Source organism: Siniperca chuatsi, linkage group LG3, assembly GCF_020085105.1.
Source record: "Siniperca chuatsi isolate FFG_IHB_CAS linkage group LG3, ASM2008510v1, whole genome shotgun sequence".
NCBI classification, from domain to species: Eukaryota; Metazoa; Chordata; class Actinopteri; order Centrarchiformes; family Sinipercidae; genus Siniperca; species Siniperca chuatsi.
Window position 1 is genome coordinate 12,291,108 of NC_058044.1, and position 24,891 is coordinate 12,315,998.

Below are 24,891 nucleotides of genomic sequence, written 5' to 3' on the forward strand. Positions count from 1 at the left end.
TGTACTGTATATATGACATATATCATTAGTTCAAACTTGTTTTATAGTGGCAATGGTTAAATATAACGAAGTACAGTTACTGAAGAACTGTACTTAAGTACAATTTTGAGGTACTTGTACTTTACTTGTGTGTTTCCAATTTCTGCTACTATATCCTTATAGTAAGATTTTACACACAGAACATTTTTTTTTGTTGATAAATTATGATGCAATGTTGTAAATTAGTAGTACTGCTAGGTAGTATATAAAGTAGTTAAAATTAGCTCCGCCTCTGCAACCAGCTGCAACATTTAAATGCTTTTTACACATTTATGCATCAGAAGGAATCATCCAATAATTCAACTTCGACTTATATCAACAGAAAATGATATAAGTCAGACAGGGGCCATTCCGCTGTATAATGAGCACTTTTGATACTTTGGTATGTTTTGCTGATAGTACTTGTACTTTTACTTATCTAAGATTTTGAATTAAGAACTTTTTTAATTGTAAATGAGTATTCTACATTGTAGCATTACTACTTTTACTAAAGTAAAGGATCTGATGCTTTTTATCGAGTCAAACATGCAAACCAAAGGTGATGTGTTTTTTTATGACAGCACCATTTGATCAGAGGAATGTAATCACTTTACACATTTCTTAAAAGTCTGGCTTGATATACAGTCTCAGTTGCCAGTTTATTAGGTGCACCCAGCTAAAACTGATGCAGTCTAATACAGTGCTTCCCAAAGCGGGTGCCTTAAGGATGGGCCAAAGGTGCCACAAGATTTATTTCCATTTTATTTTACTATACATTTACTGTACATTTTTTAAAGTATTTTTGGGGCATTTATTTTTTGGCTTCACTGCAGACAGTAGTAAAGAGATGACAGGAAATGATGGAGAGATAGATGCAACACATTTTTCTGACTGGACTCGAACCAGGGATGATACGGTTCATGTTTAGTGGGGGTGTCCCTACTGTACATTTTTAATATCGTTTCACCGCATTAAATAAAAACAAGGTGACATTTACTATGTTTTCATATGTATCAAAATGGAAGAAATTAACAATAAACATCAAAATCAACTTATTAAAAACGCTGTTAAATATGCACTTATGAAGACTGGGGACGACAGCTCACATGGAGGGTTGCCATGAAAAAAATATAAATATTTTGTCCACCCCATTTATATGAAATGAGGGTTGATTGAATACTGGAAACACCTCCCAGTATAACACAATACAGTTCAACAGCACTACAAACTACAGCCTCAAAAATGTCCATAAAGAAGAATCAAGGCCCTTTAAAAACTGAATATTATAACCTTCATGAATGTAGGATTTATTGCAGCACTGTTGTATTAAACTGATTTAGTTTTACTAGGTGCACCTAATAAACTGGCAACTGAGTGTATTTGCTATGTTTAGAGATGTTGAGTAGATTTTAAAATAATGTTGTGAATTCAAATGCTTGGCTGGGCAATATGCATTTGTAGTAATGGATCCAGTGTTGAAGAGATTAAGTAGATTTTTGTCCAATGTGAGTAATTCTGAAAAGTTTGTAGAGTTTAACAAGGGTATTTTTCTTCAAATGCGTTTTAAGAATACACACAGTAGTATTCAGTATACACAGTGTCTTTTACATGTGCAAGTAGTAGTAGAACCAGTTTTAATGCACCGTAGGTAATGGGAGGTACCTGAGTTTGATACTTATTGTTCCCTCGACCTCAGTGAATATGTGGAACATGTCTGTAACTGGTGTGGGTGTCTTGTGGTCTACTGTGGTTTGGCGTTGGCCAGAAAACAGATGCAGCCTGCCATTCATGCATTAAAAGCTGCGCCTGATTCAAGTGTCAAATATGATGGAGTGGCTGACTACCCTGCCAGTTTAAGCTTGCCGTGGCTGGCTAGCTGAGCGGCTGACTTCGCTCCTCTTTACACGCAAACTAAATGAATCGTTGAATCCAACTTCTGCAGACAGGCCAGTTTAGCTGGATTTTTAGGAGGAAAACATTCTCAACTTAAAATAGCTGCTCTGATTGAAAACACGTGATGAGTCAGAGGCTCATCAAGGTAGATTACCTTTATTTTAAAATACATATAAGTGACTGATAAACAACCATTCTGGTGATACACGTTTAAAAAGATCTGTATCAACAGAGGTCAAAGATCATCTGGCATTTAAACACAACGGGATGGGTTGTTAGAAATGTTCAGCAGCTACGTAAGTGTGTCAGTGGCTGTAACACAGGACAGTGTGGGCAGACACAATGGCTGTGAAGGATTTTAGGAAAAGGAGCTGCTGTCTCTGTGGTGCAGCGTCCAAGCAGGCCACCCACCAGGAGAGAGGGTCTGAGGAATGCTTTTTACTGGATTGCTTGTCTTGTTGCCCCCAGCCCCAGCCCCTACAGTGTGTGTGTGTGTGTGTGTGTGTGGGCATGTGTCAGGAGTGCCATTACATACATTACCTGGAAGAGAGGAGTGTGTGTTTGTGCATGTAGTCGGCGTGTTTTTGTTTGCCTGGACATGGAATTTCCACGTGCACTGTGACCACCGGTGTTGAGGTTTTGAGTTGACTATTCAAGGAAAAACTGCACAAGAAGGCATTTTCTTTTGCTTGCAGTTAGAGCTGAAACAATTAGTAGATTAACTGATAGACAGAAAATTATGTAGCAACAATTGTGATAATCTGTTGATTGTTTAAGAGGGAACCCTACTGAACTCTGTCTACTGCGTATGTGAATTCAGTTGAATAAAGCCTTCTGTGGCTCCAGAGGGAGCTGTGTGAAGTCTAATAAACCTGAGGCAAGAGACGTCACTTAAGGCAATTTAACAGATTTTATCAGTTGGGGCTGAAGTCTGAAAATTAAAGAAATCTCATCATCTCCGCTTGAGGCTAGCCACTACTACTAGCACACACACCAAAACTGTTAGCGGTTGAGTTGCATTGTGGGTAATATAGGCGACAGGTCTTGACAAGGAAGAAGAATGCGTGGAATAAAAAAAAGACAATATTGCTGGTTCTGCTGCATCGATTTTGATCCTTTCTTTTAAACATCCTGAGTTTGACAATGTTATAGGAGTGAAATGCTAAATCAGTGGAGGACTCTTTAAGTAATTTTTTAACAGAAATGCCAGAAATTCACCAGTTCCAGCTTCCTATATGTGAATATTTGCTGGTTGTCTTCATCCTTGAGATGAAATTAATATATTTGGGCACTGGACTCTTGGTCGGACAAAAAAGCAGTTTTCAAATCACAGCCTGGGCTTTCGTCAGTTATGATGGCCATTTTTCATTATTTTCTGACATTTATAGACTAAAGGATTAATCGAGAAACTTATCGTCAGATTTATTGCCAACAAAAATAATTGTTAGTTGCAGCTCTATTCAGAGTATTATTAGATTGTGAGTCTAGACCAGACATCCGGTTCAAAGTGAAACTATAATTCTGAATCAAGATTCAAGATAGCTTTGTTATCATTGTCTTTGTCAAACAAATTTAATCAGGTGCCAGACCAGCTAAGAGATAAGAAAAATACCAAATATAAAGATACCAAGAGCCTTTTAGTATAAAGAGTAGAGCTGTCACTAAGTATTTTCATTATTGATTAATTTGCTGATTATTTTCCTGATCAATGGATTAATCTTTGTCTATAAAATGTTAACAATTTGGGAAAAAGCCCAGTCCAAGGTGATGTCATTAAATTGCTTGTCTGACCAACCGTTTGAAACCCACAGATACTCAGTTTACGATCAAATAAAACAAGGGGAAGCTAGAACCAGTAGAAGTTAAACACATTGGTATGGAGATCTTTTTTTCCAATAGAAATGCTCAGTGCCAAAATTAAATGATGTGACGCAGATTTATGGATCTTTGGCAGGCTCTGATTAATTTAATTACTTTTCCAGTGATCTAAGTGACCTAATCCAAAAGGAAAGGACAAATCGGACTGGAGCAGGTTTCTGTGTAATATAGATCACAAGTGTATTTTCTTGTACACATTAGTAATTGAGGGATAGTGTATACTTGTGTGTAAAATGTATCATTTTTAAGTAAGAGAAAAAGCAAGTAAACAAATGCATAAGTATGAGAAAAAGATAAATATACCAGTCATTATGTGTGATCCTGTGTGTATAACTCAACACTGTTTTCTCAAAAACCTCTACACTGAGTTAGTCACCACTAGAGGATGCTTTACTTCTACGTTCAGTTTTACCGAGCAGCAGCAGAGTGAGTCAGACTCAGAGAGTTGGCAATGTTTCATAAACAACATTTAATAGAAGACGCCCTGTATCCACAACATCCACCTGTACACATATGGCAATGCCACTTACTGTATCTTGTGGTTGTTATAAGTGTTTGTAGATCTATCTCACCTGGACCATGGATGTCAAACAAAGTGGGCTGTGTCTATATTTGCAGTCATCAGTGGAGCGACAGGCCCCAGGGTGTGTGACTGTGAGGGTGACATGCTCTGATGCTGTTCAAAAGACCTGGCTGCCTGATGTTACAGCAGACCCCCTCTATACTGGACCAGTGTAAACGCAGCAGAGTGGTGTGTTCGTGTGTGTTTATAATGCGTGTGTGTGTGCAGTAGAGTAGGGGTTAAACTGTGTGCATGAAGAGAGGGTGTAGCCAGATCAACTAGTGGTGACAGATAATGGGTGGGGACCAAAAGGTGTCACCTCACGTCTGGTGTTAACTGTCATACAGTTACAACCTGAGCTGGCTTATCAGATTGCCGTCAACAGTTCCTCCTATCTGATGCATGAAAGGCAGAATGTATTACAGTATTTTAAGTTATGTTATGTTCATAACACCAATATACTGTATGTCAAAGCAGCCACAGCAACTACACAGTCAACAACACAGAACCAATGCACAAGAACTGCAAGGAGATGAAGAGGGAGAGACAGCGCCTGGATGGGGCGAGAGATGTGACCCCCGACCAGTTCATCATAGTTTATAATAATGCAGCGCAGTGATGATACAGACGTTTTATAGAGGAGACGAGCATGGATAACGCGGATCTATCTGTCTGTTAACTGAGACTCCAGTCTGCAGTGTAGTTCATACACTTCACTGATAAACCACAGAACTGTAGATTAACACTAGGCTTCATGATCAAAGAAGGTTTTTACATCACGTTTACACTTCTTGTCCATTTTATTGATCTATTTTCCACATACATTGATTTAACCAGATTATACATTTTGCCCCCTATACCACAATTTAGAAGTCTGTAATAGAGTCCTGCATGCCAAAAATAGTCGAAAGCTTTCTTGAAGTCAATAAAACAAGTCAATATCTTACCATTTTTTGTTTGGTGTACATGTTTGTTAATTAAAGTGTTGGGGGTGTATACATGGTCGGTGGTGCTGTGGTTTGGGAGGAAGCCAATTTGATTTTTACTCAAGATGGAGCTCTTCAAGGAAATCTAGTATTATTTTATTTAGAATACTACAGAATAGTTTAACTAAACAACTGCTGACACAGATGCCACAGTAGTTACTAGGGTCTGATTTGTCCCCACTCTGATGAATGGGGGAAATAAGCCCTTTGCACCAGATGTTGGGAAAACATCCTGACTGTAGTACGATATTGAACAACTTCAACACTGCACCCTGCATCTCTGGGGTGCTGCATTTGAGTGTTTCGTTTTTATTGCTGTCTGGACCACAAGCTTTTCTTGGCTGGAGAGACTTTGTCTGTGGTCAAATCTTCCCAAGTAACTGGGAAATCAAGGGGGTTTTTGTTTGTCTATAATTGTTTCTTCAAATGTTTGGAGTTTGTCTTTTATAATACATTGATCTGAATTAATTAGATTTATTGGTATGCCTTCGTACAGATTTTCAAAATGTGCTGTCCAGATGTCACCATTTTGGATGGGTAGGGCTTGTTGTTGCTTTGTGTTGAAGTTGTTCCACATATCCCAAAATTGATTTGGATTATGGGCGGTTTCAATATCTTGTGCGTATAATTTTGTTTTTTGTTCCTAATTTTACATTTATATTTGTTGACAAAATGTCATTGTACCTAATGCGTAAAGCTGGGTTGTCTGGTTGGTGATGTTTTTCATATGTTATTTTATGTCTTGCATTCTTGATCAAACCATTTGTCGGCGTTTTGCTTTTTAATAGGCTTCCTTCACGCATTTGACCTGAGAGGTTATTTGGTTGTGGTCTGAAAGGAGGGGATTGCTGTCTGACAGAGAATGCACTGATAGTGGAGGGGTCCATGTCAGTGATTGCATAGTCTACTACAGTAGACCCAAGAGCTGAGGAGTATGTGAATCTCTCTCTCATAACAACCACTTGTGTGTGTGCCATCAACAGGGATGTAGAGTGTTCTCTCTCTCTCTCTCTCTGCAGAGAAAAGTAAATGGAAATTATAATTTTGTGGTACTTGTACTTTACTTAAGTATAGAGCTTGAGCAAATTGACTTTGTTACTTTCACCACTGCTGATAGCAATTGATTTACAGTGTTTACTATAGCTCTACTATAATTCTTTATTTGTACAGTATAGGCTGAACAAAGTTTGCATTGTATATCCCAGCTTACACACGCATACATTTCATATCCTTTGGAGCCTTTAAGATGCTTGAAGCTGTAGTCATGACTTCCACAATGTTGCACTAACAGGATTATTAAGACATTTCAGTCGTCTTAGAGGTACAAAAGAGATTTTCTTACCTGACCTATTTTCTTCCGGTTGGATTCTTGCAAGAGGACATGAAAGAATCCACCAAGAAAATGAATAATGCATCTATCTTCTTCTTCTATTTGGTGCACCAAGTCCCTGCTGTGTCTTCTGAAAACAACAGCTAGAGACGGTGAAGTAAAAAAGATGGTTAGCAAGAGTTTAAATTATTTCACATTTAGCTTGAAAAGTTGTCATTTTTCATAACAGATTTCTACCTGCGACATATTTTTGGCTTGAGCTAAAATCCAGAGGTGTGTGCATCTATGAACAGAAAGTCGTCAGGGCAAAAACTATTTCTTGGTATTTATTTGAATAAATCACATTGACTTATCACATTTTTTTCTTTACATCAAGGATACAGTCATAGAATCCAGTACAAGAATAAAAGAAAACAAAAACAGAAACCAAACAAATAAAACAAAAACAATCCAAAGACAATCATGTGCAGCACTGACAATCCCTCCTTTCACATTGCTTCTGGATAATATACTGTATATATACATCTATACTGTATGTGTATACTTTTTTCACAGTTACAAAAATAAGATACGTTACTGTAGATGCGCGACTATACACACACGGTGAAAACAAAACACAGAAAAGCTGTACAGTCCTCATTGAGGGCAAAGATACACACGATTGTTAAAAAAAAGTGGAAGAGAAAAAGAAGGAAGGAATTGTATCGCTTTAAAAAAAATAAATACATGACCTTAAATTATATCGTTATTCTTCCCCAGCCAACAAAGTATTCTGTCTGTTAAAGTTGTGCTTCCCTTTAAAAAACAACAACACTTCATATGGGATATCAGTTGATTTTGCATCATTTCTTGTAATTCTACTGAATATAATGAATTGGTCCTTTGATTAAAGAGACATCCATGTTTGTTTTAATGTTGAACACTGTCAGAGACAGTATAGCTTAAATACCTCAGCATCAGAGGTCCTCTGCAACCCTATCCCTATGCATAACATGTACAGTATGCAAACCCAAATACGCACCCCTCCCCCAAAATACACGCACAACATTACTACAAGATGGGTGAAAAAATAGTGTTACCGCTGCACAGATTATTCTGCAGATTAATATATCATCGACACTGCAGAGAATAAAACCCCAGGGAGAATGTGTGCACTACAGCACCTAACTGCTCAGCTGACAAAAACATGTACTGTAATAACTGAGGTTGGTTTGATTTCTAGAGTATCAGTACATCAGTTAAAGAAGGGACAAAAATCCCACACAATACTGCATACAACCATAGAGCTAGTTAGGGAAAATTAAACAATGTATAATCTTATAACCTAGCAATTTTCTATCTGACATGAAGAGGGTAAACCAGCAGCTTTTAGTCCATGTTGGAGAAAGTTTTTTTTTAGTGTAGGTTGCATCATTTCAATGAATAAAACATTTCCACCAAGACAAAAAGAAATTATTTCTCATTCCGTTCAGCCATTTGTGCACTCCTGGCTATGTCTAGTTTCCTCTTAATCAATGGCTTATAGACAGCTAAACTACAGAATACTAACTGGACTAGTTAGGGATGCAGCAAAAGAGCTATGCCTTCAGCAAAAACAGTTGCCCCAATGAGCAGTTAAGTCCTATAAGTTATTATATCACAATACATCAACCATTTTTCACACAAGCTGCTGATAAAATACACTTGGAGGATTGAAACTTATGCACCATAGTTTTCTTACATCACTTCAAACAGTTTAAACTTCACAACTTGTGTTTTTGCAAATCATGTCATCACTCAACTAATCACTGGCTCAGATATGTAATGTCACATACTTTAGAATACAGTTTCGCCCCTCCTGATAAAAATACCAAAGAACTAGGGATTGCAAGCTTCAGCCTGTTGCATCGAACAGGTTTACTGACACCATGCTGTCATGAAATCTTGAAGCTAAAATTGGAGTTGATTCAGGTTTTTGCAGGTAACTTTGGTATCTAAATCACATATGACCAATCACACGCACATGTTGATATGTAAAAAATATAAATATTATGGGTGATCTTGGTTGTTAGTTATCAGCTAGATGAATCTGTACAAGGTATGTCAAAACTCTGAATAGTTAAAAGGTGAAGACATCCTTTGGACAGAATTTTTTGAGCATGACAGGGACGTGGTTTCTCCAGAAACCGCCCGAACATGCCAAGACGACTACCATTAAAAAGAAGAATATTTAAAACAAAACAAAATCAGCTCAGCATATTTTTTTATAAGATAAAAACACTTTAAAACATGCTTGACCTAGAGTCTCTAACAAACATGAAGCACGTGGACGATTTTTTTTTCTAGTATGTGAGAGAAAAGTTTCTATCTACCATAGAGGTTTCCACAAAGTACAGTGAATGAGATAAAGTGTGATTTTGCAAAGATGTTCTGATAAACTCATGACGGACTTACAGCCCACATAAACTGAGACAAAAGCCGGGACAGAAATTGATGAAATGACTATGGAAGCCTGAAGGTACCTCCTGGGATAAGGGGAAGCAACGACATCAATGCAGATTTTTCCTCATTTAAAGTTTTTATGATCAATTGGTGCATACTTGCTTTAATTTGTCATCAATCTTTGTTCCTATCTTTGTTCGTTATCGTGTTGTTGCTGTTTCGACTCCTTTAAAGCAGAGTACAGGTGGTTGGTAGGAATGTTTAGGAAAAAGGTTACTGGGAATACTGGGGGAAGGAACTGGCTAGGATTTGTTTTGCCACCGTTGCAGACACAGCTGGTTGTGGTGACGTCCTAGTGGGGCAGTGGCACCAGGATATCCACATAGTTGATGGGGAAGAAGCCGGAGTTGCCGTGCAGCATCCCCTCATACCAGTTGTCATCGATCTTATTGGTCAGAGTGATGATATCGCCTTCCTTGAAGCCTAGCTCACCTTCATTCTCGGGGTCAAAATCGTAGAGTGCACGACAGCAGGGCTGGTCCATAGGGGCTGGACAAAAGAGTTGGAGAGAAGATAAGAGAAGAAAAGGAGAGTTAGACGAGAGGCTAGAGGAGGAGATGAGATGCTGCATATAGATTAGAGACATAATGATCACAAGAAAAGTTTGTGAAAGGCTCACCTGGAGACCTGGCTAAAAGAGGGAAATAGAAGAGGAAGAAGCAGCAAGGAGGAGACAAAGCAAAAGAGAGACACAAAACATGACCATCAGTGACCAAAAAATAATAACGAGGCATACAATGTTTAAAGGAATAGTTCTACATTTTGGGAAATGCGCTCATTCTCTTTGGAACCCGGATGGTTCCATAGAAAAGTTCAGTGAGGCGGCTGTGCACTGCTCTTTAACGGAGGTTGAGCTGTCTTCATCCTTGAAGTCTTTTCTCTTGTAAAACCAAAAAATACTGTACTAAAATACTTCAGATAAAGCATAAATCTCACCTTTGTGTCACTTGTTGAAGTTTGCTTGAGTGTGGAATGGGTTCATTGTTGCCCTTGTGGCCATTAGGGGGAAAAACATCCACAACAACTGCGGTTCTTACCAACCGTCAAGTACCATGTGGTAGAAGAGACCGTCCGGAACAGGGCTAGGTGAAACAGCTAGCCTGGCTCTGTCCAACAGTAACAAAACCTGCCTAACAACATCTCTAAAGCTCACTAATTAAGACATTATATCTCGTTTATTTAATTTGTACCAAAGCCGAAGTGTAAAAATGACAATTCGCCATTTTATGGGACTATTTCTTGGCTCTGAGCAGTTGTCAAGCAACAATTTGAAACTCCAGGAAGTTACTGCTCCCAACCAAGAAAGAGTCCAGCACATAAACCCCCCATAAAACGAATGAATTAGTGAGCTTTAGAGGTGCTGGTGGGCAGATTTTGTTACATTTGGACAGAGCCAAGCTAGCTGTTTCCCACTGTTTCGAGTCTTTATGCTAAGCTAACTGGCTGCTGGCTATAGCTTCATATTTAGCATCCAGACAGGAGAGTAGTATCAATCTTTTTATCTATCTCTGAGCGATTAAACTAATAAGAAAATTTCCCATAATGTCAAACTACTGTTTTAACAATAAAAGGAAAATGAGCAATTTGATAAAAAAATAGGGACAAAAGACCAACAAGGGGTTAGACAGGAACAGCACTGCAGACGAGCTGCACTGCAGACAAAAATACATTTCCACAAAAAGTCAGTTTAAAGAAGGATGAAAAATAAGAGTGATAGAGAGATTTTGCATCTCTTCCCAAGTCACTCTTTCTCACCTGGAGATCTTGCTGCAAAGGGGAAAGGAGAAAACAGAGCAGAAGTGTTTATGTTCAGTAGCATTTTCTAGACGGATAAATGATGAATTGATGAGAGCAATGAATAGGTCAATAAACAAAGCAAGAGGAAACCCAAGTTGGACAATGAATTGAAAGAGAGGCAGAGCAGCAGACAGACAAAGAAACAGGAGGATAAGACAGACCACAAGACTGACAAGTCAACAAAACAGAAACAGCAAATGCTCGTCCACTGGTAAGCTTTTCATTGTTACTGTAGGTCTGGCATTCTTTGTACAGTGAGCGGACTGCACTTGTTTGTCTGCTGTTTTGAGTGCAACAATTGTCTCATAACAAAGAGAAGAAGAGAGATGGACACAAAAAACAACTAAAGAAGGATGACGAAGTGATGGAAGAGATATTGGTGTATCTCTCCGGGGATTCACTTTTGTCTCACCTGGAGACCTTGCTGCAAAGAGGGAAGAGGAAACAACACGAGGGAAGCGGGAAAGAAAGCAGTTGAAGGAGTTTTGAGTTTTAAGTGTAAATGAAAGGAGGTTGTTGAAGAAATGAATTCATAAGCACACAGGCGGAGAAAAGTATTGACAGATAAGTTTGACCTGGCTCACCTGGAGACCTCGCCCCTAGAACAATAAACAAAAATCATAAGGGGGACAGAGAAGAGTGCAGAGTTGCATTAATTTGTTGATATTCTGTTCAGTACAGGTAAAAACTGAAATGTTGGGAAAAAGAAAGATACAATTAGCAAACAATAAACACACTGTAAATTCTTAAATATCTGCCTTTTTATTCATTTATACTTGTTTAAATAAAGGATTAACTAACTAACTATATTTTATCATATTTTAGAAATCATCTTTTTGATTGGCTTCCATTTGTAGTATTGATCTATCATTGAAGCTGTTTGCTAAAACAGACTCCATACAGTATGTTTCACATTAAAAGGCTTCTAGCACTAATCCTTTCCCAGAAGGCTTTTATTGTGAAACATCTCCAGGAAATGTTGCGTTTCAGTAGCTTGATATTAAGAAATTAAAGTAAAATTGACTTGTTATGAGTATGAGTATGTATGTTGTACTGATTAAATATGCTGTGTATATGTAGATTACTCAAACTGTACCCTGCAATGCATCATAATACATCTACCGCATTTTCATTGCTTTTTTCTTTAGCCTTTATTTGTTAGAAAAGACCCACCAGCATAAGTATTGGCTTTTATTTGAGAATTTACAGTAAAAATGAAAAACAAAGGAAAGAAGGTCATGAATTTATAGAAACGAGCCCAGAAACTATCCTTTACAGGCAAATACTACTACAAACTTTACTCCTCTGTCTTCACATCAGTTGAAACAGAAACTTATGAGATACCACACTGTATACACAGTACCAGGACTAGTTTCTGGACATGTTTCTGAGCAATGAGGTTTGTATTCTGGGTCTCACCTGGAGAGCGAGCACTGTGGATGCCTCCATTGTGGTTCTCACTGATGGAGAAGTCCAGAGACGTACGGGGTTTAGGAGTGTAATCTTTCCTCGGTTTGGAAGAAGTGTCCCTTATCCTGCAAAGTGGAAAACACAGAATCAGTGCACAAATAATAGAGATTAACATAAACCATGGTCTGTTATTTGGCAATGCTGCATTGGTAAATAATAGTGAAATTCTACCTGTTATTGTAAGTACATCCAATAACGTACGGTAAAACAAAAAGACCCAGTGAAACAGGAAGTGTGAGTACTAACCGTTCGTCGATCTTATTGGAGAGCTGTGTGAGGATCTCAGCAGCCCTGCTGTGATACTCCACCTGAGCATGTACCAGTGCAGAGAGCTGGCTCACCTGTTCAATCTGTTAAAGATAAGCAGGGTCTACTGTTAGATATTGAGACCATGACGGCTGGTACGCATCACCCATAATGATGATTGGACTCAAATTCACTCAAACTCAGATGATAAGAGTAATAACAGCTGATTTACAGCAGGATTACACAAAAACAATAGTGGATAACCTGGATGACTGGTACGACTGTTACAAACACACACAGGATTGACAGTTAATTCTCGACCTTGGAAATAGCAGTTGACAAAACAATCTCACCGCAAGGTCCATTAGCAGCTGTTCTGGAGCTTTCGATAGTATCACACGATCTTCCTCAGTAGATGATCTTTGCAGAGTTGTTTAAAATTGTTTGTTTTTAAGCCAACATGGACGAGAAGTCCTTAAAATGCTCATGAAAATGGCAATTTGAACATCTACTGTACAATTCCATGACAAATGCAAAAACTTAATCTGCTGAGGAAGATGGTGTGATATGATAGAAAGCTCCAGAACAGCTGCTAATGGACCTTGTGGTGAGATTGTTTTGCTAATATACAGGATCAACTAATTTTCTAAAGGGTAGTATTTGTATGGTTTTAGAACTGTGTTGATATTTATAATTGATGTTTTTTGGGCCACTTGGGCAGAAAAACAACCTGAGGAACAATGACTCGCTTCATAAAATTGTTATGCAAATAAATTATAGCTTATTGCCACATTCGATAGACACAGAAACATTAGTGGAGGACAAAAGGGTAATGGGAATGGTTGTGGTAGCTGGTAACAGTAGAAAGTGCAAGACAGTAAATTGTTTGGGTTGACAGACTCAACAAAACACTGAAAACAAACACAAAAAAGCCTTGCTGTGTCAATGGTGAATGCAATTAACCAAGCAAAGAGACAAGTGATTGGGGTAAAATTTTCCTTACATCACTCTCCAACAGGTTGAACATGCTCTGCTCAGCAATCTCCTTGGAGTCATCGAATTTCTCTAGTGCTTGTTTGAGCTCGTCATCTGTCACTTTGCCCTGTCGTTTCTTCTTATAATCAAAGTCCAGACGGCGACCCTCCATTTTCTTCAGGTGATGCTGTGAAAGAAGACCAGAAAGTAAATCTAAATCCTTGACCAAGAGATGACTTTGATTATTAGTTGTTTCTTTTTTTTTCTTCCCGGTAGTGCATCAAAGTTCTGAATCTACCTGAATCTCCTTCAGATCTTTTTCATAAAGGTTCTGCAGTGGATCGATGAAGTTCTGCTTGACCTCCATGTCCAAAGCGTCCTTAACCTCTCCAAGCTCACGCATGGCTTCCCCAGCATCAATCAGAGCAAGGCCTGGAAAAATAGACACATGAACAGTGTCATCTCCAGCAACATTATGTCAATAGAATCTACAGCAGATTTTGAAGACAGATATTTCTCTTTAAACAACATTTTAATGACTTCACTTGTGAACTAAAAAAACAAAGCCATCTTCAGGCATCTTGTCTGGAAAATAGGCTCATGCCTACACTGTTGCTGCGTCCTTGAGGGAATAAAATTATGCCACTTTGTTCTTGTGAAGCATATAAAAAAAGCGTTTGTGCTTCTTCTGTCTGCGAGGAGCTTTAACGTGCTGCAGCTCACCAAAATTAGAGTCCTCTCCGAGCTCCCTGCCAAACCTCTGCATGGACTCTCCCAGGATGGTCTCGGTCTGTGTGTAGCCCGGTCCCTTCTCTTGCCCCCGCATACGTGACATGGAGTTCATCATGCTCATCTTAGCTCTGGTGGCTGTGAAACCAAACACCACTGGAAATGTTAGGCCATGTTTTAAATTTGTAGTCAGTAGTCAGAATGCTTGAGTTTCATTCTTTCTAAACAGATCCCATAGTAATGGGACGGCCACTGTAATTGGAGACATTTAAAGGTTTAAAAAGGCCAATGAGCATCCATACACTGTTACTCATATGTGGATTTCAGATTTCAGGATGAGGCAGAGCTCTTTAAATGAACACTCTGTCTTATCACAGTCATTAATGCAAAACACAGAACTACTGATACAACTTCAATATTCAGAGTCCCGTTGGTGATTATCAAACTAACTTTAGCCTGGTGTCTGACCACCAGTGCAGCAGCTACTTCTTCCCCTCTCACATCCCTACCTGACTGTGACTGACTGAGCCTTTTCCCACTCGAGTTTTCCCAGCTTGCAACATGCTGCTCTGTTTAATTACCTCAAAGCAAAAGCTAACAATTACACCTGCTGAGCTGAATCAGGCAGATCCTGAAACATCTCGTCTCGTGATTAATTTAGTTATTAGATGACGGTCTGAACAGTCAGAGCACTCCTTAAATACGAGGCATTTGAAGTGTCGATTAGCGTCTCCGTTCGTTTTCCCTGAAGCTTAATATATTTCAGAAAAATGTGATAATTTCTTCTGTCGTTAGCAGAGGCGCTCTTTCTTTCAGGGCTATAACTATAAAAGGGAAACCCTGTTACTAGTGCAAGATAAACATCACGTCACCATAAGGAATAGAGACCAAAATTAGTGCACAGTATCCAGAGGAAAAACTGTTCCTTCATGTACAGGACAATAAAATTATGGAACTCAGTCATTATATTATTTTAATAATACAATGGTTGTATTGGTTGAATTTGGCTGTTAATATTTACTATTGCACTGTTAATAATATAGGTATGTAAATGTGTGTGTATGAATAGGTGTACAGTATTTATATGTGACTATGTATATATGAGCATGTGTAGGTATACTGTATACTGTACATATGTATTTATAATGTGTGTGGGTGCATAAATGCTACATAGCATGTTTTTTAAAAGGTTTTTCTTAAATATTTTAATATTGACTCTTGGGAGACTAGCCTTTAGTCTAAAAGATCCAAATAGACAACACATCACATTATCATGTTGCACAGCTGGTTTATGTCACCTGGGTTTGGCTGCAGATACTCAGTCGTCTTGGTCATGATGTCCAGCACTGCCCGAGCGGTGGTGTCCATCTTCTGTAAACCACAATGTAAGACAACACGTGGAAGGAGACAGAAACAGAAGGTGCAGAAATAACAGTTAAGAAAAGATGTGGATAGTAACAAAATGGCTGAAAGATTGTGGGAGAGGAGAAAAATATAAAAGCAATAAAAGTTATGGATCTATTAGCCTGTCATCTAATAGAGAGAGAAAAAAACGGATAAAAGAAAGTGTTGCTTTGTTCTGCAGCGTGGTGAAAGAGAGACATGCAGAGCTGAGAGCTTTTGTGTTCTTGTTTGGTGTGATGAGACAGCTCCCAACAGCTCTGCAACACTCAGCCTCTCTTCCTGCAGTACACGGGAACTACTAACATATTAACAACCACAATCACACGTAAATACTCACATGCATTAACATGCAGTGATGCTTAAAATACGTAAGCACTTACATGTACAGTGCATACATGTATTTCTTATTGCTCACATACGGAAAAACATGCAATATGTTATTCAGGGCACCAATGTTTTCAGGTAGCCGAACAGGTATGTGAGCATACACAACACACACACACACACTAAGATACCAAGACACCAAAGTCATTAAAATTATGTGTGTAAAATAGTAGTACAAGGTAAATGTGCAAGTAGTCTTTTTCTAATGAGGCAAGCCCTGATCACACTCACAATTACACACTGTGTCACACTATCATTAATACCCAGAGGCTGCCCAGTATAATAACAGTCTGACCTGCTAGGCTCCCCTGATTTACTTTTTTCAATTACCTGACCCAGATTTATCCTGTCGAACCGGTAACCTTCCAGTCACAAGCCCACTTCTCTAACCTTTAGGCCACCACTGCTATAAACCTTTGCAACTTTCCAGTTTCCATTTAATTTCAGTGTAAACACTGGTGCAACTTTTTAACCAAAGTTTTACCAAGACACAGAATAACCAGCAAGTGTTTCTGTTGACTCCCCATTAAATTAAGAAATGTTTGTCCCATTTTAGATCCACTGAAACCGTCGAGAGAAATACCTTCTCTGAATGGGTTTAACAATGCAGGACAACACTGGTGGACCTTTGTAATTTGACAGCAGAAACGCTTGGTGTGATATTTATAAACACACAGATCCCAAAGTCTGTCGGGATCCCACAACATTTTGATAATCTTCAGGTAAACTAGTAATAAGCTCTAGCATTGGTTTTCATTCTCAACAAGGTAATAATGGAGATATTAGAAAGAGAGAATTAGTCTTGCCTTTTCCATTTCAGTGAAGTCCACATCGAGCTTCGTTCCTTCTGCACCTCCAACCTTCTCGCTCACTTTCTGCAAAACAAAACAAAAATGTTTTAAGGGTTTAAGCTTTTATAAGCATTGGCAACAACCACTGAGAAAATATGAAACGCTGCAAATTCCAGACAAATCAATTAACACAATACTCAATACTGAAATGATATTCATAACTGAAGTGAAATGAAAAAGACCTCTCAGATGATTCCTTTCTTAGGCTGTGTTTGTTAAGGGCAAAATAGAGATGTTTATATCATTGTATTATGTATATATTTAAAACTGTAGCCTGGCTTAAAGGTCAGTGAGATTAAAGAGAACTAGTCAGATGCAGTTCTGTAGTAAATTACATGTTTATGTTGCAATGAGAGTGGTTTGCCCCGTCAGCATGTGCAGTGTGAACCAGCCTGTGTCTGCATCATCAAGAGTCACAACCTCTTTATTCCAATTAAGATAATGTCAAACAACAAATACACAAATATCAACTTGACCTTGTGCATCACATAACAGAAACCCATTTCGTTAAAGATACATACTGCGACGTGAACCTCAGCTTTCACTCTAACAAGACGTGTGCTCACCTTATAATAACGTCAGGAATGTGGCAGTGATCTTCACATCAGTGTTAATGATCTTTTGTGGAATAAAATTGGTATTGGTAATTGTTATTAATGGCTGTCCTGTGTCTGCAAAACCCTTTCTACAGCAATACTTCCCAACCTTTTTAGCTTGAGACCCCTTAAAATTAAGCACTGTCTACTTTTGACCCTGCCTTGTTGCAGGTTGCAATGTGTCTAGGATCAAATGAAGGGGTTTTTTCTTCTCAGATTGGTTCCTTTTAATTTATGATTACAGGACTGAAAAGATAAAAACAAAAAATTTGAAAAATTAACATCATTTTGTGACCCCTCAGATTTACCTTGGAAATCCTTGAGGGCCACAATCCCTAAACCTAGAGCCCTTGTGTGAGAATATATGCACAAACAACAAAGGCAAGCTCACACTCTGACATACAGTTTTCAGCTAACATAGGTATACATATTTGTACCTACATATTTTATACACTCCTATAACCCAGTCTAGACACAAGGCAGTCTGTTAGCTCCTGCCTTAGAAGTGACAATGTCAGGCTCACTGTTCAGCAATGCAGAGATTCTCCACACAGCTGGAGACAGTTGCAGCAGTAGAGAGGGAGATAAAATAAAAGAAAGAGAGGAAGAGATAAAGTATGGGCAGCAACAAGCTCAAAGCGTTGGCCCTTATAACTTCAGACATGGCAGAGATCCACGTGCACAGACATAAACACAGAAATAACTCCTTTGGGCTCCCGTCCCCTCACTCTCTCTCAGTCTCTGTCTGCTGATAATATTTCCAGCTCTGCCACCATCCAGCTCCAGTCTGGGATGTAACCAGATGGCTTGAGGGGGCAGCAATCTGACACAACGAGGCCAGACACGGCCCTCAGAGGATGGACTGAGGGGAGGAAAAAGGGCTTTCAGGGAATGTCACAAAGCGTGACTAAAGACACCATGAAAGCTAAGGTCAGTGGATAAAATCTTTCCTCCAGTACAAAACCACACTATACGTGGAAATCTTGGACAGAATGAGTTGAATTTTACATTTTTAGTTTTTGTATATTTGTTCTTTGTATCTTTGCTTGCTAATGTAAAAAGAGGGGGACTTGAATTATCTCCTCATTTTTCAAAAACAAAATTTATAGATCCTGAATTTAAGCGAGTAAAAGTGAGACATATTTTTACAGAGGTAAAACATAGAGGGGTGATCTGTGACAGGCAGAGCAGGGGGGGTTTATAAGACTAAGCCTGTGACAGCAGTTTACGCAGCGTAAGACTTTCTGAGGATTGGTGCTCGATGAGTCATCTTAGCAAAGTCTCTTTTGATTCCACTTTTGAAACAGCTCAATATTCTCACAAGCAATGCAAAACACACACACACACACACACACACAGTAGGAGTTGCATTTCCTGTCATTAGTTTCACCTGCACATCACTACAATGTGTTCAAATCCTCCTTGAGCTGGTTGCCATGGAGACAGGTACTTGCCTGTGCCTGGCTAATCAGGTATGGTGTCTATGCCTCAGCATTTTTATTCCTGCATCGTATCCTTTTTTTCTGTCAGACCTGAAGATCAAAGACGAAGCCTCACGATGGCAACATCTCCACTTGGAAGACAATGATTTACCGAGCTGTTAAGATGGAGGTGTGCCTGTCAAATGTGTGGCTGTAAAATAGCACGGTACATGTTTGACATGGTCCATGTGTGTGTGCTTGTGAGCCACAGCTGTGCCACCACAAGTGATGTACGTAGTGACACTTCTGGTGTTCATCCAAGCTGTCTAATCACATACTGTATTATTTTACACCTGGGACACAATGTGACGGTAGTTACATGTCATTACTACTTGGTTTCAGATGTATACATCACGTGAATGTACAAAAAGATGGCACTTGCCTCCTTTTAGATAGAAACTGGTATTTATAGAAAAAACTGAGGCACATATGCTTTACATCAGACACACACAGGCTTTAATTAGTCATCTGAGCTGAGATACACGTATTCCAAATTGACAAAGAGAAGGATAACATCAAAGGGAGAATTTGTTTTTTCTCATATTATATAGCAGTACATAACGGCTGTACTTAATGACATGGGCACTATTTTGGTGCTATTAGAGGATATTGTCAATTATTCTTTCTCTACATTCAGAATTAGTCTGATATTCTGACCCACGATGATGATTAATGTTCCACACCAGGTTGAACAGACTCATGTGCAAGAACAGCTTCAAGATGACTGAGATTTATATAACAGAACAACTAATTTTATAAACTTGAGGAGGAGAGTAGGTTTACTTAGTTTTGTGTCCATAATCTTACACTTAGCCATGAATCGATAGAAAGGTTTACATGAGGGCTTGAACTGGAAAAAAAGGTGCCAATACTCTAAATCAGCAGTCTGCATACTGTAGCATAAACATGCAGTATCTGAAGGCACAAATTGTGCGCAAGAATTATTAATCTGAAGGAACAAATTACTAATTTGAACTATACTAATAGTATACAGTATGTTCAAATTAGGGCTGCAACTAACAATTATTTTTGTTATTGATTCATCTGACAATTTTCTCAATTAAAACGATCTATATCGATACATACTATATTATATTGTGAAAACTGCTTCTCACAATTTCCCAAAGCCTAAGGCGATGTCATCAAATTGCTTGCTTTATCCAAACATCAGTTATGATCACATAAAACAAAGAAAGGCAACAAATCCTCATTATTGAGAAGCTGGAACTGGGGAATCTTTGACATTTTTGCTTGAAAAACAACTAAAATGATGAATTGAATATTATATAGTATAGTTGCAAACAATTGTTCTGTCAATCAACTTATCAATTAATTAAATAAAATTGTCAACTGTAGTACAAATTATCTAACTATTTACCCCGATACTTATTGGACTCTATACAGACCATTTATGGACAGATGAATCTGGCGGAATTAGCAGAAATTTAAGCTCTTAGCCACCATTTTTTCCGGACTGAACTAGACGACATATTGTACCTCACACAGCTGCACCTTTCTGCCTGTTCTCACGGCATGTTTGAGCAGGAAACTGGTACATTGTTGGACAGAAAGCTCATGCTGGTAGAATAGGTGAGTATTGACCCAATTTAAGGTAGGTCTGGTAAAAACATCTGATCCCTGACAGAAGGGAGTACCTGCAGAACTTGAGAGGACCAGTACTGAAGACTACAACATTATCGGACTTGGAGGAGGCCTTGGGTGATGCAAGACTCACCTCACACAGTATTCAGAGCTCTAAATTCAACAATATAGTATTGTGTGTATGAGTCTGTGTGTGTCCTACATCTGTCATTTCTTTGGCTTGGAGATAGAGAGAGGCTAGGCAGTCAGAGTCAGTAGAAGTCACTTAGTTCATAAGCTAAATGGATGAAAAACAACTCAGTCAAGCAGTGCCTGTGGGGATATGCGTATAGCTTGGCAGAGGAAGAGCAACTGAATGAATAAAAATGAGCTGTTGGTGGCTGTTTACAGTGGAACAGTGCTGCTGTGCACGCTGCTGCCCATGGCTGCTGTCAACGCATGTTCAATCCGAGACACTTGCAAAGTGGAGAGCAAAGACAGAGCCAGTGTTGTGCTTTGATGGCTGCAAGCTGAGGTGATAGCAGTTTAGTGCAATGATGGAAGGGAGATGCATGCCAGGATTAACTCACATGCATGAACATACACACACTCAGAGATACTACAGGACTATAAAGCATGTCACAGCCACTAATCACAGGACTGATGATTGATCCTTTACTCGCAGTGACTTACTACACACTATTTAAATGTGACCCGAGCCACCAATCTCACCTAATGCCAGAGAAATCTAAAACCTCCTGGGGAACCAGCGATATCATTGTGCTTTCACACATAACTGATCTCTTTTTGTCCCCATAATCTGTCCCTCACTCAACAACCACCCATTCCTTCCCCCACCCATCACTGTCGCCCTCCCACTCTTCCTCCCTTCAGGGGAAGGACACGACAAAGTAAACTGAGCAGCAGTAGGAAGTGAACCTTCCAGGGAAGAGTAAAATGCGCAGTTGGCTGCTGGGACATAACAGCAGTGGCGTCGATGATATGTAACCTGTGAGCTCATGCACTCGTAGTCGTGAAGACTCGTGCACAGTGCTGATACATGCGAGTAAATGCACATGCAGCTGATTCGTGATGCCTCTAGGCAAAGAGGCAATGCAGGGATAAGGTTTCACTGCAGAGCTTGGGACGGGTCATTCTTAATACGATGCAGCCATTGTATTCTAGCTTACTTCAATATGATTTAATTTAAAGATCCCCTGCAGACATGTTTTAAGACATATAAAACATACATCTGCTTTGATTAATAATGTGTGCATGATATGGCTTTTCCACAAAAAAGCCTCGTTAAAAAAATCTTGAAAGCACTAGTCCTTCTCCCTTATTGAAAAATCCAGAATCTATGAATGTGCAAATATTGTTTATTTCAAAAGTTTAACTACTGGACACAAGATGTCTCCTACTTCACTGAAAAGTCCATTCACACTTTATATGAAATGGAGGTTTCAAGTTTTCACATCTCACTTGTATAAGCAAGCAAGCAAATTAAACTACGACTGGCTTCAAAACAAGTTGTGATGTCACTAAATCACGCTCGTCCTCGTCTCAAACTGAGATTTAAGTTGAGAGACTTTCCTCCTTCAGCAGATGAATGTGAAAACAGCCTTCTATTGTCAAACTCTGCACAACTGAAGCTCAAACATCCAAGTGAAGTAACAATAAGCAAAACATGTTTTTGACTGGAGGGGAACTTTAACACTAAAAGGACATGTACAGGGAGGAAGGAAGCCAAAGGGACTTAAACAAAATCCTCCCCAATACAAATACAAAAATAATAATCTCAAATTTAATCAAGCGCAATAATAAACATCAAGGGGACAAGATGAAGCAAACAAGAAACATTAAAAGTAATGTAAACAAGACTAACAGTTGATAGCCATGCTAACAGCTCTGTGATGTACTTAGCCACAGCAGTGAGCTAAATGCTAACATCAGCATGCTAACATGCACACAATGACAATAATATTAATTAATATGCTGATGTAATATGCCGTGACAAACTGTTTCTTTGGCAAGTGTACACACAATTGAACTCTCAGCAGTGCCTTTGGTGTTAAAAAGATGAGGGAAGATATAGGTTACTCGTTTGGTAGGTAATCTGCAAAAGTCAGTAAATGTTGTATATTTCCTAATGTTTTCACTTTTTTGGGGGGCATTTTTAACGTTTTCCCGAATAACTTTTGTGTCGAGAAGATGACTTTCAGCGATTGTTTATGGTAACCTGCTACCTAATAACATTGGCAACATATTTTTAGATCAATTTACAGGTGGAACAGGTTTTACTATATGATAGTATGTATTATTTTTTATTAAATACAGGCAAATATACTTTACGTTGCCTTTTAGCTGATAGTTTACCATTTACAATGTGCACTTCCATGGGTGCTGCCATCGTTGTGTGACGTCAGACAACTGCTTCTTCAGGAAGTCGGGGTAGAAGGATTTGCCCCGAGTTCACAAGTACTAACTCCGACTTTGAGTGGCGTTCCATTGTACTTTTTCTAGTAGGTCGGAAACGTTCGAGTTGTCTGGAACGCAGCATAACTACACACAGAAAACCTTCAGGTCTAGTTCACATGAGGCTTTGGATCTTGGATCTTTGGATGCATTTTTCTCTTCAACTGGCACCCATGTAAACCAAATCACACCAGATTAAAGATGCTAAATGTGGGGAAGAAAATAGCCCAGAGATCTTGCCAAAGGCTTCACCGCATCCTCCCTCCCTCCTCGTCCCAAAATCTCTTGCATCAGCACACAGGGCAGACAGCAGAGTGTGTCCTGAAATGCTCTCACAGTGGCTCTTTTAAGAGTACATCAGTGTTCACAGAGCCTCGGGCGACACAAACCAGGTGTAGTAAAGCTGAAAACCAGTCTGATGTAACAGGTCAATTTACAGTGTATTTACCGCTGAGAGGGATTCTGTACTCACAACCTGACAAGTCCAAACTTGTCAATTTTAAAAGAAAGAGCAAGATAAGTGCTGAAGCCAGTCAGGAAGTTAAGGGAGATTTGAAACAGACAGGATGAATGCCTATATCACATCAATAGTTAGGAAACATTTAATAAAAAAAGGTTCTTAGGTTTAAAGGAGTAGTTCAACATTTTGAGAAGTACGCTCATTCGCTTTCTTGCCAAGAGTTAGATGAGAAGATTATTACCACTGTCATGTCTACAATAAATTGGGTTAGTTAGCCCAAAATGTCTATTCCTTAAGAGAGAAAATATATGTTTTTTTTTTTATTAAATCATTTGGTGTAATTATTTAAAGAATGCCTTGCTCCAGATTTTTAGGGTTTCATCCAACACTGATAGATATTGTAATTTCTCCTACTATCCCCAAAATAACAAACCATTTCCAGGTATTGGATCCCACTCTGCTATATTTAATCAGCAGAGACAATTCACCTGCAGGCTGACAGTATTTTCTTTTCTATAAAGACAACTGCCCACACAGATTAATGAAAACACGCCTGTATACAATAGGAGAGTTTAAACAGCAGGGCTTTACACCTGTGTAAGACACCGTGAGCTAATACTATTAAACGGCTGAGGAGGAAACCGACCTGAGACACACTCTGACACAAAGCGTCTCTTGCTGCTTTTAAACGGAAGTCTAGGATTAGATTATGCTGCTCATTGCAGAACACAGTAAGATCAATACTACAACATACATGAATTTTTTTGACAAACATTTGTGGATTATTGGATCCATCCTTACAAAAGAACGACTCTAAGGAGAGACAAACTCTTCAATTGAAAGCTTGATATTTTTAGCTTTTATAAAAAATCCATTTCTTAATAACTCAGTTTTTTAAAAAATAAAGCAGTTTTAACTGTCATTACATCCTGTTTTATTTTGGTGTTTCCTGTCCACAGCTCCAGTTTGATCATTTGATTGGCAGGCAATTGTCCATGTTAATAGGCTGAATCTATATAGGCAGGCCCTTTGTTCAGCTCTCTCTCCATTCTGTCAATAAACTTTATGCAGTAAACTTCTAACCTGGTGTAACATAATAATGGATTATTTTACTTTATTTGGTGTATTTCCTACAGTATTTTACTTAAAGTCTAACAGAGAAAGGTCAGTATTTTTTTTTATTTGCATGCTGAATATACAGTTACTATGTTTTGGGAAAAGCCCATTAAAACCATCTCTCATTTTTTTGTCTCAGTGGTTAAAAGTATGTTGGTGGAAAAAGTTACATTTGTAA

The 24,891-nt window shown here is 38.8% G+C and overlaps 1 protein-coding gene across 9 annotated transcripts in view; it reads right to left on the reverse strand.

The window, feature by feature from the left end:
• Nucleotides 1-6,980: 6,980 nt before the first annotated feature.
• Nucleotides 6,981-24,891, reverse strand: part of sh3gl2a (SH3 domain containing GRB2 like 2a, endophilin A1) — a 37,525-nt gene continuing 19,614 nt past the window's right edge. Inside the window, exons 2-13 of one of the 9 annotated variants that reach the window (XM_044189956.1) lie at nt 16,960-17,028; nt 15,664-15,736; nt 14,360-14,503; nt 13,935-14,068; nt 13,665-13,823; nt 12,662-12,765; nt 12,365-12,480; nt 11,530-11,544; nt 11,358-11,369; nt 10,904-10,915; nt 9,773-9,779; nt 6,981-9,642 (exon numbers count right to left, since the gene is read on the reverse strand). In XM_044189956.1, coding sequence (XP_044045891.1) covers nt 9,441-9,642; nt 9,773-9,779; nt 10,904-10,915; nt 11,358-11,369; nt 11,530-11,544; nt 12,365-12,480; nt 12,662-12,765; nt 13,665-13,823; nt 13,935-14,068; nt 14,360-14,503; nt 15,664-15,736; nt 16,960-17,028 — 1,047 coding nt within the window. In that variant the 3' untranslated portion in view covers nt 6,981-9,440. The other 8 variants (XM_044189955.1, XM_044189958.1, XM_044189957.1 and 5 more) reach the window with 8 other exon arrangements.